Source organism: Crinia signifera, chromosome 1 (assembly GCF_055691185.1).
Source record: "Crinia signifera chromosome 1, ASM5569118v1, whole genome shotgun sequence".
Taxonomy (NCBI): domain Eukaryota; kingdom Metazoa; phylum Chordata; class Amphibia; order Anura; family Myobatrachidae; genus Crinia; species Crinia signifera.
In genome coordinates this window covers 382,549,016-382,566,613 of record NC_139217.1, presented here as the reverse complement: position 1 = coordinate 382,566,613, position 17,598 = coordinate 382,549,016, and the positions used below count along the sequence as shown (strand labels likewise).

General features: G+C 42.3%; 1 protein-coding gene across 1 annotated transcript; it reads right to left on the bottom strand.

Annotated features, from left to right (window-relative positions):
• Window positions 1-529: 529 nt before the first annotated feature.
• Window positions 530-17,409, bottom strand: CCDC60 (coiled-coil domain containing 60). The gene is made up of 3 exons (XM_083158426.1): window positions 17,279-17,409; window positions 16,859-17,048; window positions 530-1,003 (listed from the first exon to the last, which is right to left on the bottom strand). Exons 1-3 carry the CDS (start codon window positions 17,335-17,337, stop codon window positions 890-892), a joined length of 363 nt encoding a protein of 120 aa, XP_083014552.1. The 5' UTR covers window positions 17,338-17,409; the 3' UTR covers window positions 530-889.
• Window positions 17,410-17,598: the final 189 nt, after the last annotated feature.

The following is a 17,598-nucleotide window of genomic DNA, read 5'->3' as shown; positions in this document are numbered from 1 at the left end:
CCCCGAAGCGTGGCGAGGGGCGGCGGTACGCGTCCTCCGACCTTTTCATACCCCAACTATCCACGTTGGCATGGAGTCGATATTATATAGTGCCCGAGCCCGAAGCGTGGCATGCGTAGTGTGCCCCGCGAGGGGACGCGCATTACTTCAGTTATTACGCGTTCCCTCGCGGGGCTCGCTGCGATCGCCAGGCTTCGGGCTCTGTGTCTCGCTGCGCTCGCCACACTATATAAAATCAACTCCACGCCGACGTGGATAGTGGGGGTATGAAAAGGTCGGAGGACGCGTACCGCCGCCCCTCGCATGCTTGCTTCGCTCGCCACGCTTCGCTCGCCACGCTTCAGGATGGCATTGATGGTGGGGTGGCGTTAACAAAGAGGGGGCATACAAACAATGGGGGGGCCTGGGGGGCATTTTGGGGGGCCTGGGGGCCGTTTGGGACCATTTAACAGTGATTCCTATGGAAAAATCGCATCGCATCGCATGCAATTTTGGCTAAAATCGCATACAATCAAAAAATCGGGCGCCCAGATATTACACAAGTACCAACTATTTTATATAAAGTATACAGATCTAAGTCACTACTTAAAGTGTGAGAATTAACATGAGGTTCAAAATGGAAAAAAAATAATTCTATCCAAGAAGCAAGCACAAAGGATTTGATTGTTTGATCCCAGCGGTTGAGAATAATCTCATTGTTTAAAAAACTAATAAAATAATTATACCAGAAGCACTAGAATGTTATGTTAAAAGCTAAAAGAAAGAAGAGGTCAGCAGAGTTTCGCAGACAGGAAAACAAAAATATTCCGGAGGATATTGGCGTAGCGCTGTATTATTGCTAGTAATCCGTGTTTCTGCTGTTGCTGACACATTATACAGATTGCAGTGGTCATCTCTGTGGTGGCGCGCTCTGGACTCTCTGCGATGGGGAAGGAGCCAGCTGAGCCTGGAGCCAGATTATGTATTCTTCTAATGGCATCTGTACAATATGTTCCCTCACAAACTGCAAAAGAGAAAGCACACATAGTAAACAAAATCATTAAGTGTAGATTGATTAGGGGAAAAAAAAGAATTCTATGGTTGTTTTATCTTCATAGTTCTTGTTAGTATTTTCTCCCAAATATTTGTATTAATAATGGCTGCTGCTGCTTTCTATAAAGCATCTAACCTATGACCCTGATTCTTCAGACATCCTTGATGAAAAGATTTTGCATTATACTGAATTGGAGCACACACAAAAAAAAAAGTTGCCTTGCTTTAATGACTTTATTTCCTCAAACCAAAGGTCACTGTTTATGGTAGAAATGAGCGACTGTATGATATTAGGCTGCAGTACCACAGAGCCCTCTTCTCCATCTAGTTAAGTACTGTTGCTGTATGTACAATGCATTCATATAAAGCCAATAAATATCATTAAAAAGTGTGTGTGCTAGATTAACCATTTAGTGACACATTTACAGGGGCCTTAGGCTAAGTAGTGCCATTTGTAATGCCGCTAACACACGTGTATGGGTGCTCAACAACTCGTCATTCATGCTACCCTTGTGCATGTAACAAAGGTTATACAACTGGCATGTATAATCTAATGCTTGTGGCATGTGAAGGAGACAATGGCTTTAGGCTGCCCAGCCAGCGCTGTAGCACAATGTACGTAAAGCAATGGTTCCATCAGTAACTTACATTGGTACAGCCGCCCGGACACTTAAGAACTTTACCCCAACCCCACCCCCCACCACCATAGTACATCGGGACAGGTGATAGCAAAGAAGCATGGAATCATTTAATTCTTTATTTTATTCCTCGCTTGTCATCTGCAAGGAGAACCCCAGTCCTGGCACCCTAGTCTGCAGCCTAACCAGCCTATTGGTTAATCAGGCATTGCACATATGTAAGTGGTCTGTGAAATATACTGTGAGTCCCAAAGACAGCCTCTCACAAGGTTGTTATATGGATTACAGTATATCACAATTAGGCAATGAAGGCCTCGTGTGAACGGAGTATTTGACCAGTTAAGGTAGTGTATCAATAAAACAGCTTTGTTCATGGCCAAGGCAGTGTGTAATCTGATCCACATGTGTGTAGTTATTCTACTTCTGCCTGGATAGCCTTCTAATATATTCATGGTAAGTGTGTTTGCACTACTCTGCTGCTCACATGTATAATGTATATATACATTGATGAAGCAATATTAGTGGTTAAGGGCTGGTGAAAATAGTGGAATATTATAATGATGAAGGTCCCCAGCATTAAAAAATTGCTTGTGATTGGCTGTTTACGAATGCTTCACTGTTGTTAATTGGCATTTATTCATTGTTTGACCAAATGCCTGTACTATATGTGTGTGTGTGAGCTCAACCACTTAACTGGCAAAAGACAATTCCACAAACCTCTGAGAAATTATTGTAAATTTGGTGATAATATATACTGTAATTGGCATAACTGGCACATACTGTATGCAATAATGGATCCGGTAAATTCTGCAGTACGTACCCTATAGGCTACAGTGGCTAACATCATCAGAAGATGCCATCGGCTACTGAGGCTAATGGGGCCTACACACATAGCGATGCTGAAGTGTTCTGAGCAATGCTAGATCACTCAGAACGCTTCAGCATGATTGCTCAGAACACAGCGATGTGTCAGCAGGCCTGCTGAGAGGGAGGGTGCGGGTACTAATTACCCGGGCCCGAGCTTGCTGGAGGGGCCCATTGGGGGCCCTGGTCCAATCCCCCCTCTGTACCCCTCCCTTCCCCCTTTGTCCCTTCGCAGGCAGCAGCAGCAACACACACCCACAGCATGTGCTGTGCTGACAGCAGGCTCAGCATGAACTATCACTGACAGCATGAGAGCTCATGCTGAGCCTGCTGTCAGCACAACACATGCTGTAGGTGTGCTGCTGCTGCTGAGGTGTGTGTGTGGGGGGGGGGAGATAACACTCCCCCCTCGACTTAAGAGTGTTTTTTTTCAAACCCCCCCTAAACATTTTGGGGCATGGCCTAAACACAAGATGGGACCACTCCTCCCATGATTAGGCCACACCCCAAAAAATTTACCAGGGCCTGGCATACCTCTCGGTGGCGCTGTGTGTCAGCACTGTGTGCTGAGCGCTCTGTCAGGGCTAGTGTTCTCTGGTCAAAACACTGGCCCCAACTGATAAATATCCAGTGTGCTGGTTATTAATCCCTGTGAGATATCGATGTGCATCGCTATGGCCTCAACACCGGGTGCAATGTAGGCGTATTTTCTGAGCATTCTAGTAAGATCGCTCAGAAAATGCCTGTATATCCCAATGGCCCTTATTCTGATTGAATCGGATGGCTGCGTGTTCGGTCGGACGGCCGATGTTTTGTGTTTGCGCATTTGCAGAGGCATTTCTGCGCATGTGCAAACGCCACACACTTCTGAATACGCCGTGAATTCCGTACAGAAAACGATCGGTTGGAACAATCCAAACAGTGGGTGGAGAGGGGCGTGAAGGGCTGTTTGGGCTCATTACCATATGCGTATGCCCCGCGTTTCATGGGCGTTCCCATGAAAACGCTGGGCGTACATATGGTAATCCGGCCGTGACGCACGTGTGTGTGTGTGTGTGTGGGGGGGCGGACTTGCCCATATCCCTGCTTTCGCACAGAGAAATGTCCGAGTGGTCTGGAGCACTCAGAGTTTTCTGACCGCTCGGTCCATCATTCGATGGTAGGTGACCATCGGAGGATGGGGGAGGTTCCCACAGATGGGGAGTTGTTCACATGAAACATCCACTCACGGTCCGTTACGCATCCGTCCGAGTCAACTACAGTAAGGGCCATTGTGTGGAGGCCCCATTAACTTCTTTATACCAGCTTCAATAGAAGTGAAGGAATTGTATCAGAAGTCTTGAAAGAAGTCTTTCAGTTGTAGGGAATGGAAGATCATTGTCTATTATATAACTATCGCTGATTAAAAGACCAAATAAAATAGGAACCTAGAACTGAGTGCAAATGGTACAAGTCAAGAAGGTAATGATGGCAGGTTCAGTCTGTGTGTTTTATTCTTTTTAAGTACAAGTGCTAAGAAAAAAGTAAAATAAGTTGTTTCATTGCTATTATTAATAATTAACCTTTCTTTCAAAACAAATGGAAAACACTCTTCAGGAATACTTAGATCTTGAAGATGTTTGTCTGATAATCAATTTCACTTAATTCATTGTATTCTGTTTTTCATTGAAAGTCTTTAATACTGTAGAGTAGGTCTGATATTCTAAGCCGATGTTATGTAACCCAGACTCTCTGGGGAGCTGGCACTGGTAGGTGATGAGTTGACTTTGGCATTTGGCACACGCAGCTTTTTAACAACATTTTAAATGACTCATCCTTAGCTGTAATAGAGGAAGGGCCATGGGATTATCCAGATTAGATAAAGTTAACATATATATGAGTTTAATAAACTGTCAAGAAATTTCTCAGCATCTCCTGTATTGCAAACATTAATTACAACCTCTGTAATGTCCTCCACGTAGAGAGTCACTATATTATTCTAGTAAAATATTTACAGAATTAATTTCATTGAGTAACACTTAGAAATGATTCTTACAAGGACATCTCTAAGGAAATAAGGCATGAAAGTAAAGCTACATTATACTGTATAGCGTTTAAGCAATTTTGGGATTCTCATTAAGTTTTCCAATAGACACAAAGGCACTTATTCTGGTTGATGCGCTCAGGCGCGAATTCCATCCCATGAAAATGCTGGGTTTACATATGCTAATGTGTCCATGATGCACGTGCGGGGGGCGGACAGCTGACATAAGCAGATGTCAGCTGCTCGCCGAATTCCCTGCATTTATACATGCATATGTAAGGGTGGTCTGGACCACTTTTACATATGCGTGCGCCTTCACCATCATTCGATGGTCGGCGACCATCTAAAAATGGGGAGGTTCCCACTAGCATGCGAATGGATGTTCCTGTAAAACATCCATTCGCAAGCCTTGCGAATGCATGCCACGTGCAAATGGGTGGCGCCGGCTAACCATTTGCAAGGCAGGGTTAGAGTGACTCACAAGGATGGAAGTCGCATCCGAGCGAGCCAACCAGAATAAGGGCCAAAGTCTGTGAAAGGTATCAAGGTGATTTCTTAATTGTATGAAGCTTGGAGAACTGGCATCTATCCCCATAAAGAACGTTATGTGCAAGGTGATAATGCACCAGCCAATTAGCTCCAATATGTAAATTGACAGTTAGGGGCTGATTGGCTGGAGCATTAAAACCTTGCACTTAACTTTCTCAAAACGTCATACATTTACCCCCAGAGTTTCTTATGTAAAACCACAGTGAGCTACCAAATGAATGACCGATATTGCAATTTAATATGAGTTACAGTAGATGTTGAATTCTGTGCATGCCGGATTACAATAGGTAACAAATATACAACAAACTGGGTATTTATAGACACAGTTAAGAGGGCCCTGCTTGTAAGTTTACAATCTATAGGAAAATAGGCATTGAAACATGAGGACAGATATTCTCTTTTGCATAAAGTCCACCAGAATGCAGAGGTTCCTGGTGTGCTGTATGATACAGTGACCCAGCAGTTTGGCCAGGGGGCAGGAGGATGGAAAGTGTGATAAAGAAACAGAGTGGATATGTTTGGCCTGTACAGTGGAGATGTGATTGGATAAGAATGGTATATGAAGGTTAAGTGACTGGTTCTGGAATTTGATATGCTTGCCTAAGGAGGTGAGTTTTCTGGATTGTGTCCTAGAAGATTTGGATGGTAATATGAAGTTAAAGATGATGATCTCTCCCAGCAGTACTAATTTGTAATGCCATAGCACATAAAGCAGGCTTAGTCATATTCACATTTGCTCAAGTAAACATCAAAGGCCTACTGAGCATAACAAGTTGGAAGCCTGCTCTGGATTGCCTTCTAACTCTAGTAAGAATTCTGGTTCTGAATGGCCATCCCAGAAGTTATCTAGCTGTAGATTGAGTTTCCTTTCATGTAGAATAGAAGTTAAATCAATGTTTTTTTATTACCTAGCAGGCCAAGGAATGTTTTATCCACCGCTAAGCACAAGGGTTAATTGACACAATTCCAGACAAACTTTGTTGGGTGGACTTTTAGCTTTTGCCCATGTACAATTCTGTTAGGTTTATGGGGTGCAACTGAAGAACAGCTTTTATTCCATGGGTTGTTTAGTTTCCTGCATGTTCTCTTTAGTTTCATCGCTTTTTGTAACTGATGCATTTTGTGCTGAAATTGGTGCAGAGGCATGGTGCATTACCTAGGGGACTGTTCAGACCAGTTGAATTCTCTCAGTTTGCTCTTTTAGACTTTGTTAATGGAGTTTGGAATTCCCACTGCTTATTTAAGACAAGGTGGCTGAGTTGTGCAATTTCATATATTTTGATTTTGCTTTTAGCAGAGCTACATTGTTATATGTTCAGTCATTGTTGGGTCTTCTCAATTTTAGGTGTCGGGTGAGCCCCACGGGTAGGGTTTTATCCAGGAAGCTTGAGTAGGATATGGCTGGTTTTCATCATCCATACAATTTTGTTTGCTTTTCTGTGGAGATTGCAAGTAAGTGAAATCTCATTATCTAGAAGGTCTTTTGCCTTCATTTCAATAGTATGCATTTAGATGCCCCTGCTGGCTCCCAACTCACAATTTCAATTGTTCACTTATGCAGACAGGCTACTTCAGCTTTGAGGCTTACTGTATGTATGCTTACTGTGTGTCTGAATAAGGGCCTTTGTCCCAACTCTTAACTCTCCTGCGTGAACTATTATGGCGGCTTTGGAGTTGTGCAGTGGAAGCTTTCAAAAAAAGCTTGTATGTGTTTGCAAGTAGGGTCGGTTAGCCCTTTCTCCTTCTGATTCCACGTTTATCATTGACATAAGTACGCTAATTTGCTTATTGAACAGTGTAAAGCTGTGTACACATGCTTAGATTTTTCCCTGTTTTCGATTCAATTTTGCTTATAGAAGCAAAATCGAATCCACATCGAATGGTTTTTCGGACACTTTCAATTTGCATTCGATTCGATGCGCGCTCCCGTTTTATCAAAATCGAATAGAAAAATCTACTGTGCAGCCAAGGAAATCTCGAATTCGATCCAGTAAATCGAATGAGTACATTGTGCCTACATTGTGAAATCGAATCGAATGCAAAAGTACAGATCTAATGCCAAATCGAATGGGATGATCTAATAGAAAATCAAATCTAACATCAAATCTAAAGCAAATCTAAGCATGTGTACAGGGCTTTAGTAACATTTTCAGATGGGGTTGTGAAGTTAGTTTGTGTTGTTTAGCATTCTTGATGGACTTTCACTTTGTATATCAGGTGTGTGAGAAAATGACATCATGCAAACAAACATGACCCCCCCACCCACATACACACACACACACACACACACACACACACACACACACACACACCTTTGATGCTGCTTGCCAGAGTGTTAAAATCTTTATTATAAAAGATTAAAAGACTAGGACCAATTTGTTGGGCAAAGGACATTGGGTATCCTTGTCAGCTTAGTATCATGCCAGGATCTATCCAGTGTTATTAACAGATACATGAGGCTGGATCTTTTATCAGTAGTTATCAGTTTGGTTGTATGAAATGCTGTATCCTTGTTTGCAGTTGTCACCAATGGATTATGGCACAGTGCGTCTGATTCTGCAAAGCCATTAGGCTTATCAGCTACCAAAAGTCAGGTGATCTGGAGATGGAAATCATCGAATCATCACCTTTTTAGGTGTGTCTCTTTTCCTGACCAATAAATCTACAAATTTAATGAAACAATTTTTTTAATTGAATCATTTTTATTGTCCCGGTCAGGTTTTCATGTATTTACCTCGGGTCCAGTTATGACACTCAATTAGATAGGTTTTGTTACTCCTGTTACATTTGCAATCATGGATGGTTTTGCAACAAATAGCACCTACCCTTGTGTTATCACTGCCTATTCTCCCTATAGAGCAGTGTTTTTCAACCACTGTGCCGTGGCACACTAGTGTGCCTTCAGCTGTTCTCAAGTGTGCCCCCAGATCTAGACAGCCCCAAACCAATTTACAGCCACCACCAGTTCAATTGATATTTACTGGTCTCTTCTTTTAATGTAAAGGGCCAATGTATTTTATTTGTGTTACCTGTTGGGACCAGTGTGATTGTTTTTTATATAGGGGTCAATAGGTTTGTTTTTTTCCCTGTGGGGGCCAATGTGTTTTGCCCTGTGGGGATCTCATGGTGTGCCTTGGCAATTTTAAAATCTTATTTAGTGTGCCGCAAGGTAAAAAGGTTGAAAATCACTGCTATAGAGTGTAAGCTCTCCTACCTCTATATCTTTCTGATTTGTTCTATCACAGTTGTTTCCAATTGTACAGTGGAATATGCTGCAATATATAAGAAACTGTTGTTATTATTATTATTATTATAATTATTAATAATAATAATAATAATAATAAAAAATTACTGACTTGACATTAGGAATACTTTGGTTATTGCTTTGGATTTTGATCTTTTACCCAAATAAAGATTTTTTTGTTGGTGGGGTTTTAACATATGTTGTCATTCATGGTTTAGTTGTTTGTGTAGAGTCCTTTGGTTTTACATCAGTTTTATTAAACATTTTATGGATTAACACTTTATTCCTGTTCAGGTTTGGACTGGCCCACAGGGGGTCAAGGGGTCCCACCTCCTCCTTTAGGGATCAGGTTCCAGACTGTGAACTTGTTGTATACATTACATATACATTACCTTAGACTGGGCAGGAACTAATAGTTACACACTATTCCCTAAAGCAATTATATATATTTTACATAATATTGAATACATTCAAAGCTATTTTAGTTGCAAGCATTTAGTATTAGCTAGATGGTAGTTATGTAACACACAGCAGTTATGCCTTCTAAGTAAACAGCATAAACAAACCCAAATAAATGATGGTGCATAATGGCATGAATCCTCTATAAATATATCTGGAACAAATAGTGGCCCTCTCAACTATTCAACATCTTCAGGTATGCACACAGGTCTGCACTAGCCCATAGATGCACAGGGGAAATACCCGTTGGGCCCCACCCCTTGGTCTAAGGAACAGGTTAGACTGTGCATTTCATACGATACATTATGCATATGTTACATTTTATTACGCTGGACTATATTGCATTTTTTACATTGCGTAGTGGCAATTGATCTGGTACATTAGAATATATGGTACTTGTGAGTTATCTGGACGCCCGATTTTTTGATTGTATGCCTTAAGTTAAGGCATACAATCAGATGCGATGCGATGCGATATCGCATCGCATCGCATGCGACCATCGGATGCGATGACCCGATTTTTCCATAGGAATCAATGTTAAAATGGACTGAGTCCATTTTAACATGGAATTCAATGGGAAAAAGGGGTCCTTTTCATACCCCTACTATCCAAGTGGGCATGGAGTTGGATATAAACCTGTGGCGAGCATAGCGAGCCACCGAGCCCGAAGCGTGGCGAGCGAAGCGAGCCCCGCGAGGGGACGGTATTCCGTGTCCCCTCGCGGGGCTCGCTACGCTCGCCACGCTTCGGGCGCGGTGGCTCGCTACGCTCGCCACAGGTTTATATCCAACTCCATGCCCACTTGGATAGTAGGGGTATGAAAAGGACCCCTTTTTCCCATTGAATTCCATGTTAAAATGGACTCAGTCCATTTTAACATTGATTCCTATGGAAAAATCGGGTCATCGCATCGCATCGCATCGCATCCGATGGTCGCATGCGATGCGATGCGATGTCCCGATCCGACCCGATTTAGAAATCGGGCGTCCGGATAACTCACAAGTACCGAATATATTTATCAAAGGGTAAAGTCCAATGGTTAGCCAAGCCACAATAGCATTTCCGCTGTGCGCCCTTCATGTACCAGTCTGTTACTGTACGAACAACATAAATACAGATTGCTGCATTTTTTTACTTTAATTTAAAACTACAAATCATCTTAACTTTTATTATTAACAATGTGATGGGTCATGATGCAAATTAGTATATCTGTCACTCTGGACAGCACATGAGATTGTTGTGTCTGTATCTGGGGGACTATGGAAAGCTAAGCATAGAGAAACTTCGGTACTGTAGTACACATCTGGAGGCAAGATGCAGGGCAGGCGACGGGGGGGTCAAGGGGGACAAGTGTGACGGGCCCCAGCAATCTCAAGGGCCCCAGAACTTCCCTGCCACATCATGGCCGCTGGCCTGTCAGAGACCCTCGCGGCCAAGCCGTCTACTGTGCACCATCTGTGTGTGGCTGAGTCTGACTGACACTGTGTGCCCCTGCTGTCTACTGTGTGTGCGCCCTTCCGTTTGGTGCTCAGAGCCATCTACTCTGTGTGTGCACATGGCCTGTGGCCGCACGTGCACAGCCATACCCGCCGCTGGCACTGTAGCCTCAGTCTCTGGCTCCTGTACTTTATAGCACATGCGCGGGTCATCTGTTCCGTGCCTGCTTGTAGTGCTCGGCATTCTTTTGTGAAAGTGACAGGCCAGCAGAAGGCAGCAGCCAGGAGCCAGGCCAACAGGACTGAGAACGAGAGAAGTCCGCACCTGAAAGCAGGATCTGGAGCAACAAAAGGTTAAATGAGGCTCGTACAGAAGAGGGTTGTGTGGATTTGGGATTAGGTGGGGGCCCAGAAATATAATTGTACAGGGCCCCAAGATTTCTGTTGCCAGCCCTGGCAAGATGGGCAGTTCATAAATAGTGGTCTTCAGTTGTTGTTGGTCAGTTGTTGATGGTCAGTCTTATGCATATAATGTACCACCTTGCTGCCAATGAATAAATACCAGGACTTGTAGAGATCCTAGCACAGGTTCATAGATAAGTCACCTTATTTTATTATGCTGCTAGCATTTTATGAGCTGTTGTGTGGAGTAGAATTATATTAAGTTAATAGAGCAGTTTACCCTATGTAGTGCTTGCAAGCCAAGGTATAAAACATGGTTATAAATTGTTTATTATGAAGATGAATTGCACAAAACAACAGGCATTAAATTTAGATGTGTGGGGGGAAACTTTTTTAATCTACTGGTTCTAGTTACCGATATGTCAACATGAGGAATAAAAAAACAAATCTGTTTATAGATGCATGAGGAACTTTCGTAAACTGGCTAGGAAGATCTGAATTTAAAAGTGAGATATGAATCATAGTTTTATAGCTGTTCCATGATGCCAAAAAGCAATCAGCAGTTTATAATTAGATTGTAAATAAGAAAAAGACTGTGAGCTTAAAGGACCATTTTGCGGAAAAACAATTGTGAATTACCTCCACATGATATTGTACATAGCAGTCTATTATAGCTGGTGCCATGTTCTAAGCTGAGTTCTAGGACTGTGGGAATAAAGTCCCCATATGTAATGGGTGAAACATAGCAGACTGCAAGTAATTTGCCAGTGGAGAGAGGTGATTAGGATATCTTCTATACATATTTATCTGTTTGTGTGTGTATACCCGGATTAAGGTCCTAATGGGCAGTGGCGTAACTATAAAATTAGCTCCACCCTGCTAAAAAATGTGTACCGCCCCTGCCCCCCCCCCCACCACCACCACCACCGTTCCTCCTTCCCCCACCTTCTTCAGTAAAACCTGGCAATGGTGCAGACTGGTTACCTGGGCCACTATGTGCCGCCATGTGTAGTTTTGCAGCTCCCCAGGAGTGACGTGCACCCATGCAGCATAACAGGGAGGACATCCCGTCTGCTGACATACTGTAGCCTTCCATCACCAGTGGATACTAGTGGAAGTGTGTACGGGTAATGACACCGGCTGCCCCTAGGCACAGAGGAGGTGAGAAGACTGGAAAGTGGGGATGGGCTGTCACCCATATGCAGCTACAGTACACAGCCACCGCCACCCACTACTACTGAGTGACAGCAAACTGTGTATTAGTACAGGACATCAGGTATTTTTCAGTGCGCCCCAAGACCGCTGGCTCCCCCAAACCACAGCTGGGGCTGCCACACCATAGTTACGCCACTGCTAATGGGCCTGGAGCTGTAAATGTGTAAGGGCCTATTATGACAAGTAAAGCAGGTGAGACTGATGCCATGTAGGCATGTATAACCCATTACCTATAAGCCCTAGTGTCTCCCTAAATATATAAAAGTGCAATAACTGGATAATTGTGTAAGATAGATATTCAATTTTAATACTTATGATTTATGGCCAACCATGTGGCCAGATGGTGTCTAACTGGTGATCATCATGCTGTCATGTAGATGGGCCTATTTTTATGTGGAAGTCTGGAGCTGCAGCTCCGTCCACCCCATTGGTAATATGGCCCAGCCTGTTTCTATATTGAAGTGGGAAGAGTTCTGCTCTGTCACTTTCTAGCAACAATTAATATTTTTGCTGGCAAAGGGCATATTGTTTGTTTTTCAATTAATCTATAAATGGTGATACAATTCACAGAATAACATTAGAAGACAGGATAGCAGAACAAAAATAATTTATTGTTGTGATTCATTGTTTTCTTTTATGACTTAGGGGGATATTTAACACTGGCCTTTATTTCCGCTGGCTGATATAGTGGCCATTGCCTATTCAATGCTGTCGTTTTTGACAGCATTGATGCCAGTTTCTATCAAAACAGATCCGACTTTAAAACAAGTAAAATCTGTTTTGTCTGATATATCCGCAGATTTTTGAATTCACAGCTGTTTTTCGACAATTTGCGGCTGTTTTCGCCAGCCCTCTGACTTTCTGACACTCAACAGTCAGAACAATGAATTCCAAAAAATGGGGGATGGTGGAGCGCTTAGATTATAAATTAAATATAGACTAAGAGGAAAAAATATATATTGATCAATTGGGTATTACAACATTTATATATTTATTGGATCATGACTGTCTTACTTAGTATTTAAGATGAAAAGCATAAAATTGCTAACATTTAGTAAATAATAAAAATTTAAAAATACATGAATCATATAATAATATTGCACTTATATTACATATAGATATATGCTGTAGAAGAACAAAGGACAAATATTTATACGTATGATGAAATCCCATTTGTTCCTACATGGCTCCCTTGAGGTAGATGGTATAAGTCCTCAAATATATCCATTAGAGCTTATATTTGGAAAGGTAGGTGTCCAAAAACCTGGCTGGGTTTTAAGGCCGTGAAAAGAAGCTTATCTCCTGTTCGTGATGTTAAATATCACAGTCTCAATAGGCAGAACCAAGGTAGGCAGGTGGTGGTTTCCCAAATAATTGTATTCTATATACAATGCTCTTTGTGATTCACAACCATTAAATATCAATTTACACTCACAAACTATATATATATATATATATATATATATATATATATATATATATATATAGGGTCTGCCTCCTATTTATAAAGTTTTTATATATATGCTATTTAATTATGCACTTTATTTATAAGTGATCAATTGGGTAATTAGACAATACACTTATGATGCACTTCTTGTTTTATGGTATATAAACCCTGACTTCATAATGAGTGCTACACCTTTAAAAAAGTTGTCAGTGGACAACGAAATGCGTCAGTTACACTTATTCTTTGAACACTGGACTGCAGTGGAAGGACTTCCTGCATTGAACCAGCTCCCATATTTTTTCCTCACCATTGGTAAGAGCCTACCATCTTTTGGAATCCAAGTGTTTTGGAAATCACCACCTGCCTTTTTTGGGGGGTGGTGGTGGGGGGGGGGGGGGGGGTGCCTAGCAAGTGACCGCTCAGGAATAAAGTTAAGGCCTAATTTATTCCATACTTTTTAGCTATCACCTGTCCCAATGTACTGTGGGGGGTAAAGTTCTTAAGGTGATTGCCAGATGGCTGTGCCAATGTAACTTACTTATGGTACCATTACTTCATGTACTTTGTGCTGCAGCACCAGCTGGGCAGCCTGAAACCAAAATCTTCTTCATACATCACAAGCATTAGATCCTACATGCCAGTTGTATAACCTTTGTTACATGCACATGAGCAGTATGACTGGCTAGTCCCTGAGTGCCCAGACACATGTATGTGTTTAGCACAGTGGTTCCCAAACTGTGCGCCTAGGCTCCCTGGGGTGCCTCGGAGCACTTACAGGGGTGCCTCAGGTTGGTGGTCCAGAACCAATTAAAATTATTTATGGCCAATGAATTTGGCAAAATCAATGCTCATGGTTTCCAATTATAAAATATGTGGGTAAACAAAAGTGAATCATATTCCTCACCATATAACTGGACCTAAGGATACAATTTAATCACAACTTATTTAATTTCTTATATTCTTTCTGAAACTCTCAGTAACAAACTTTTGGCCTAGGGGTGCCGTGAAAAATATTATGATAAATTAGGGTGCCATGATTCAAAAAGTTTGGGAACCACTGGTTTAGCAGCATTACAAGGGGAGATACATGTGTATCAGCCTAGGGCACCTGGAACCTTTAATCAGGCCCTGAGTACCATTTATTAAGGAAATACATTTGTTCTATTAGCAGCTAGATTAAAATATGATTTATTTATTTTTTTTACGTTGATTGGCATACTGTACATACGCAAAATGTGACAACATTTTGAAACAAGACTCAGATTGCTGCCATAAACCTGTTCCACAAATCCATACCTGGCTCACTGCCACAAGTGTTTTGTGACTTCCTTTGTGATGATTCAGAGAAACAGGCAGGATAAGAGACGCTGTTAATGTCTGCTGTGATAATTTGTTTGGTACTTGTTTCCTATCTGGGCGCCCAGGTTTTCTACATACGGCACCGTAATGAAATCGGATCGCATCGCATCGGATTCGGTACTCGATGATGTACGATGGCATACGATGCTATCCGATCCGATTTCATTTTAAATCGGATCGCATCGCATGCGGTGACGCGATCAACCTGATTTTTACATTGGAATCAATGTTAAATGGTCCCTGAGACCCGATTTTACATTGATTTCAATGTAATAACCCCGCAAACCCACGATTTGTATAGGAAACCCCCCCTGATGGTTTAAAATGCGCCTCCATTGTTAACGCCACCCCAGTATTGATGTCAACCCGAAGCGTGGCGAGCGCAGCGGTACGCGTCCTCCGACTTTTTCATACCCCCACTATCCACGTCGGCGTGGAGTTGAGAATAGAAAGTGTGGCGAGCGCAGCGAGCCACCGAGCCCGAAGCGTGGCGAGCGCAGCGAGCCCCGCGAGGGGACGCGGATACCTGTGAAGCCCGCGAGGGGACATGGATACCTGTGAAGTATCCGCGCCCCCTCGCGGGGCTCGCTGCGCTCGCCAAGCTTCGGGCTCGGTGGCTCGCTGCGCTCGCCACACTTTCTATTCTCAACTCCACGCCGACGTGGATAGTGGGGGTATGAAAAAGTCGGAGGACGCGTACCGCCGCCCCTCGCGGGGCTCGCTGCGCTCGCCACGCTTCGGGTTGACGTCAATACTGTGTTTCTGTGCAGATGTGACAAGGGGAGGGCTTTGAAGGGTAAATAAATACAGTAGTGTTACAGATGGGCCATCCTATGGGCCAACCATAAAAGCGGGAACGAAATCGGATCGCATCGCATCGCATCGTTCATGTGCATTTGTGGTATCCGATGCGATCCGATTTTTATACGGAGAATAGCATGGTGCGCAATTAACGTAGCGGGCGCCCAGATAGGAAACAAGTACCATTTGTTTATAGAAAAGTATACAGAACAGTGTTCCTCTTCCCTGTATAATAATTGCTGCACTCTGGAGATGCATAATCATACCCACACACTGTTGCAGCCATTTTCATGGCGTGAACTAGCACATTGCAATAAATAAGCTGTGACGCTGCTTGCGAAATACTTTTTCTTGATTCAGCGAGAGAAATAGAAGATAAATGGTGTAACAATGGGACACCCCATACCAGATTTTGTGCAGTTCTGTCACACACTTGGTAGCATCACAGATGCTGCTCAATTGCATTGGAGTGGCGGGTCTGGGTTCTTGATAAGGCACTTTGCTATGCAAAGCCTCGGCACCTTTTACTTCTACTTCCCTTTGGAATCTCCCAGATGACAGAATTTAACTGTATACAAACCCAGCCTGTAATTTGGCAGTTAGGAGCTGATTGGCTGGTGAGTTATCACCGGACACCTTTTCACTTCACCAGGCTTAATAAATCTGCCCAGTATGTGGAGACCTCTAACCTATCATGTCTGGTGGTGGATGAAATATCAATGTAAATACATAAAAATACCGTAACTATTACAGTAAATTACAGTTTAAAAAAAATTAAAATCTAACCCAAATGAAGTACGTGTCTTCTCAAGTCAGGTGCATTCTGTAATACATTGTGGGTATTCAATGTTGGGCAATATTTCTGACAGGCAGATATATCCGTCAAAGTTTTACTCTGAATTTCCAACTGTCAGAATCTATTCAATCCAATCTTGTTCGAATTATCGTGTGGGGTTGAATTCCCCCATATAGGTTAATCATTGCCTTTGTATGCTGTTGCTTTTGTATGACTGAATACAGTCATCCCTGCTACATACGGTATGGTGGTTAATAATACAAACTTTTTTGTGCAATGCTTAATATTATTCCAATCAGTTGCCAAATACAATAGAACACTTAATTAACATTGATTAATGGCAGGCATTTAGCAATAGAAGTCTGCTGACAATAATTTATAGCACCACTGAATGAACACTGTGCTACTTTAAGACTATCAATGAAATGATCATTTTGTCCAAAAATGAATGCAGACTCAGACGACAGAACAAACAGCCTCACTTCCAGTCACTGTTGTCATCTTGTCCACAGAGCCAATGGGTATTACCAAAGGTGTTTAGTGATACAATGCCAACATTGGACTTAAGTATAATAGGAGTACACCATTCTCACCTCTATAGCCACACTGATGTCAGGGGAACATAGTTCCCAGTTACGAAGACCACCCAGAACCCTCAGGAAGGCGTTGGGACGTATTCTGACAAACTGCTTCTCTTCTAAGGTTTCAAGCTTCTCCAAGATCTTGTGGATCTTCTGATTATTCTTCAGAACCTGAGGGATCCTAGATAGCAACACTGCAAACCTGCAATAGTAGAGTAAAATGTCAAAAGTAACTTTATTGTAAAGTACAGTACTATACGTTGTGTCATATATCTAAGGTACTGTAGTGAGAAATGTTCTAGTAATGATGAGTCCTGTTTAGGGGTTATCATAAGAATACGAACTCAAATCTCTATACAAATAAAAACCGTAACTTTTTGGAAGAAAAAAAAAAAAAAAAAGGTAACGGTTTATGTTAGCTGTAATCTTTACCAATTATCAGTGTCAGTGTAACCTTTGTCCTCCTTCACATGATTGTATGCTTTTCTCATTTTCTCCAGATCTTGGCGGAAGTTAGTAATGGTGCCCAAGGATCGATATTTCTGGGTGTTGAGTTCCTGACGACGCCTAACAGGGAAGCAAACGTTTATCACAAGAAATATGAAATATAATAGTATCTAATTGTGTATCTAATTGTGCTAAGAGGGCTAGAATATAACCAAGTAGATACATTTGTAGAGTAACTGGTAATTAAGACAAAATGTAGTAAACTAATAGAGACAAATAGGGGTTTATTTACTAAGATGGGAGTT

Bases quoted from the DNA above. Each gene is read 5' to 3' on its own strand.
- CCDC60 (XM_083158426.1), bottom strand. From the start codon at position 17,337: ATGAGAAAAGCATACAATCATGTGAAGGAGGACAAAGGTTACACTGAC. The intron at 17,049-17,278 runs GTAAAGATTACA...CTACTATTGCAG, and splicing joins TACACTGACACTGATAATTG to GTTTGCAGTGTTGCTATCTA. The intron at 1,004-16,858 runs GTGAGAATGGTG...TCTCTTTTGCAG, and splicing joins ACATCAGTGTGGCTATAGAG to TTTGTGAGGGAACATATTGT.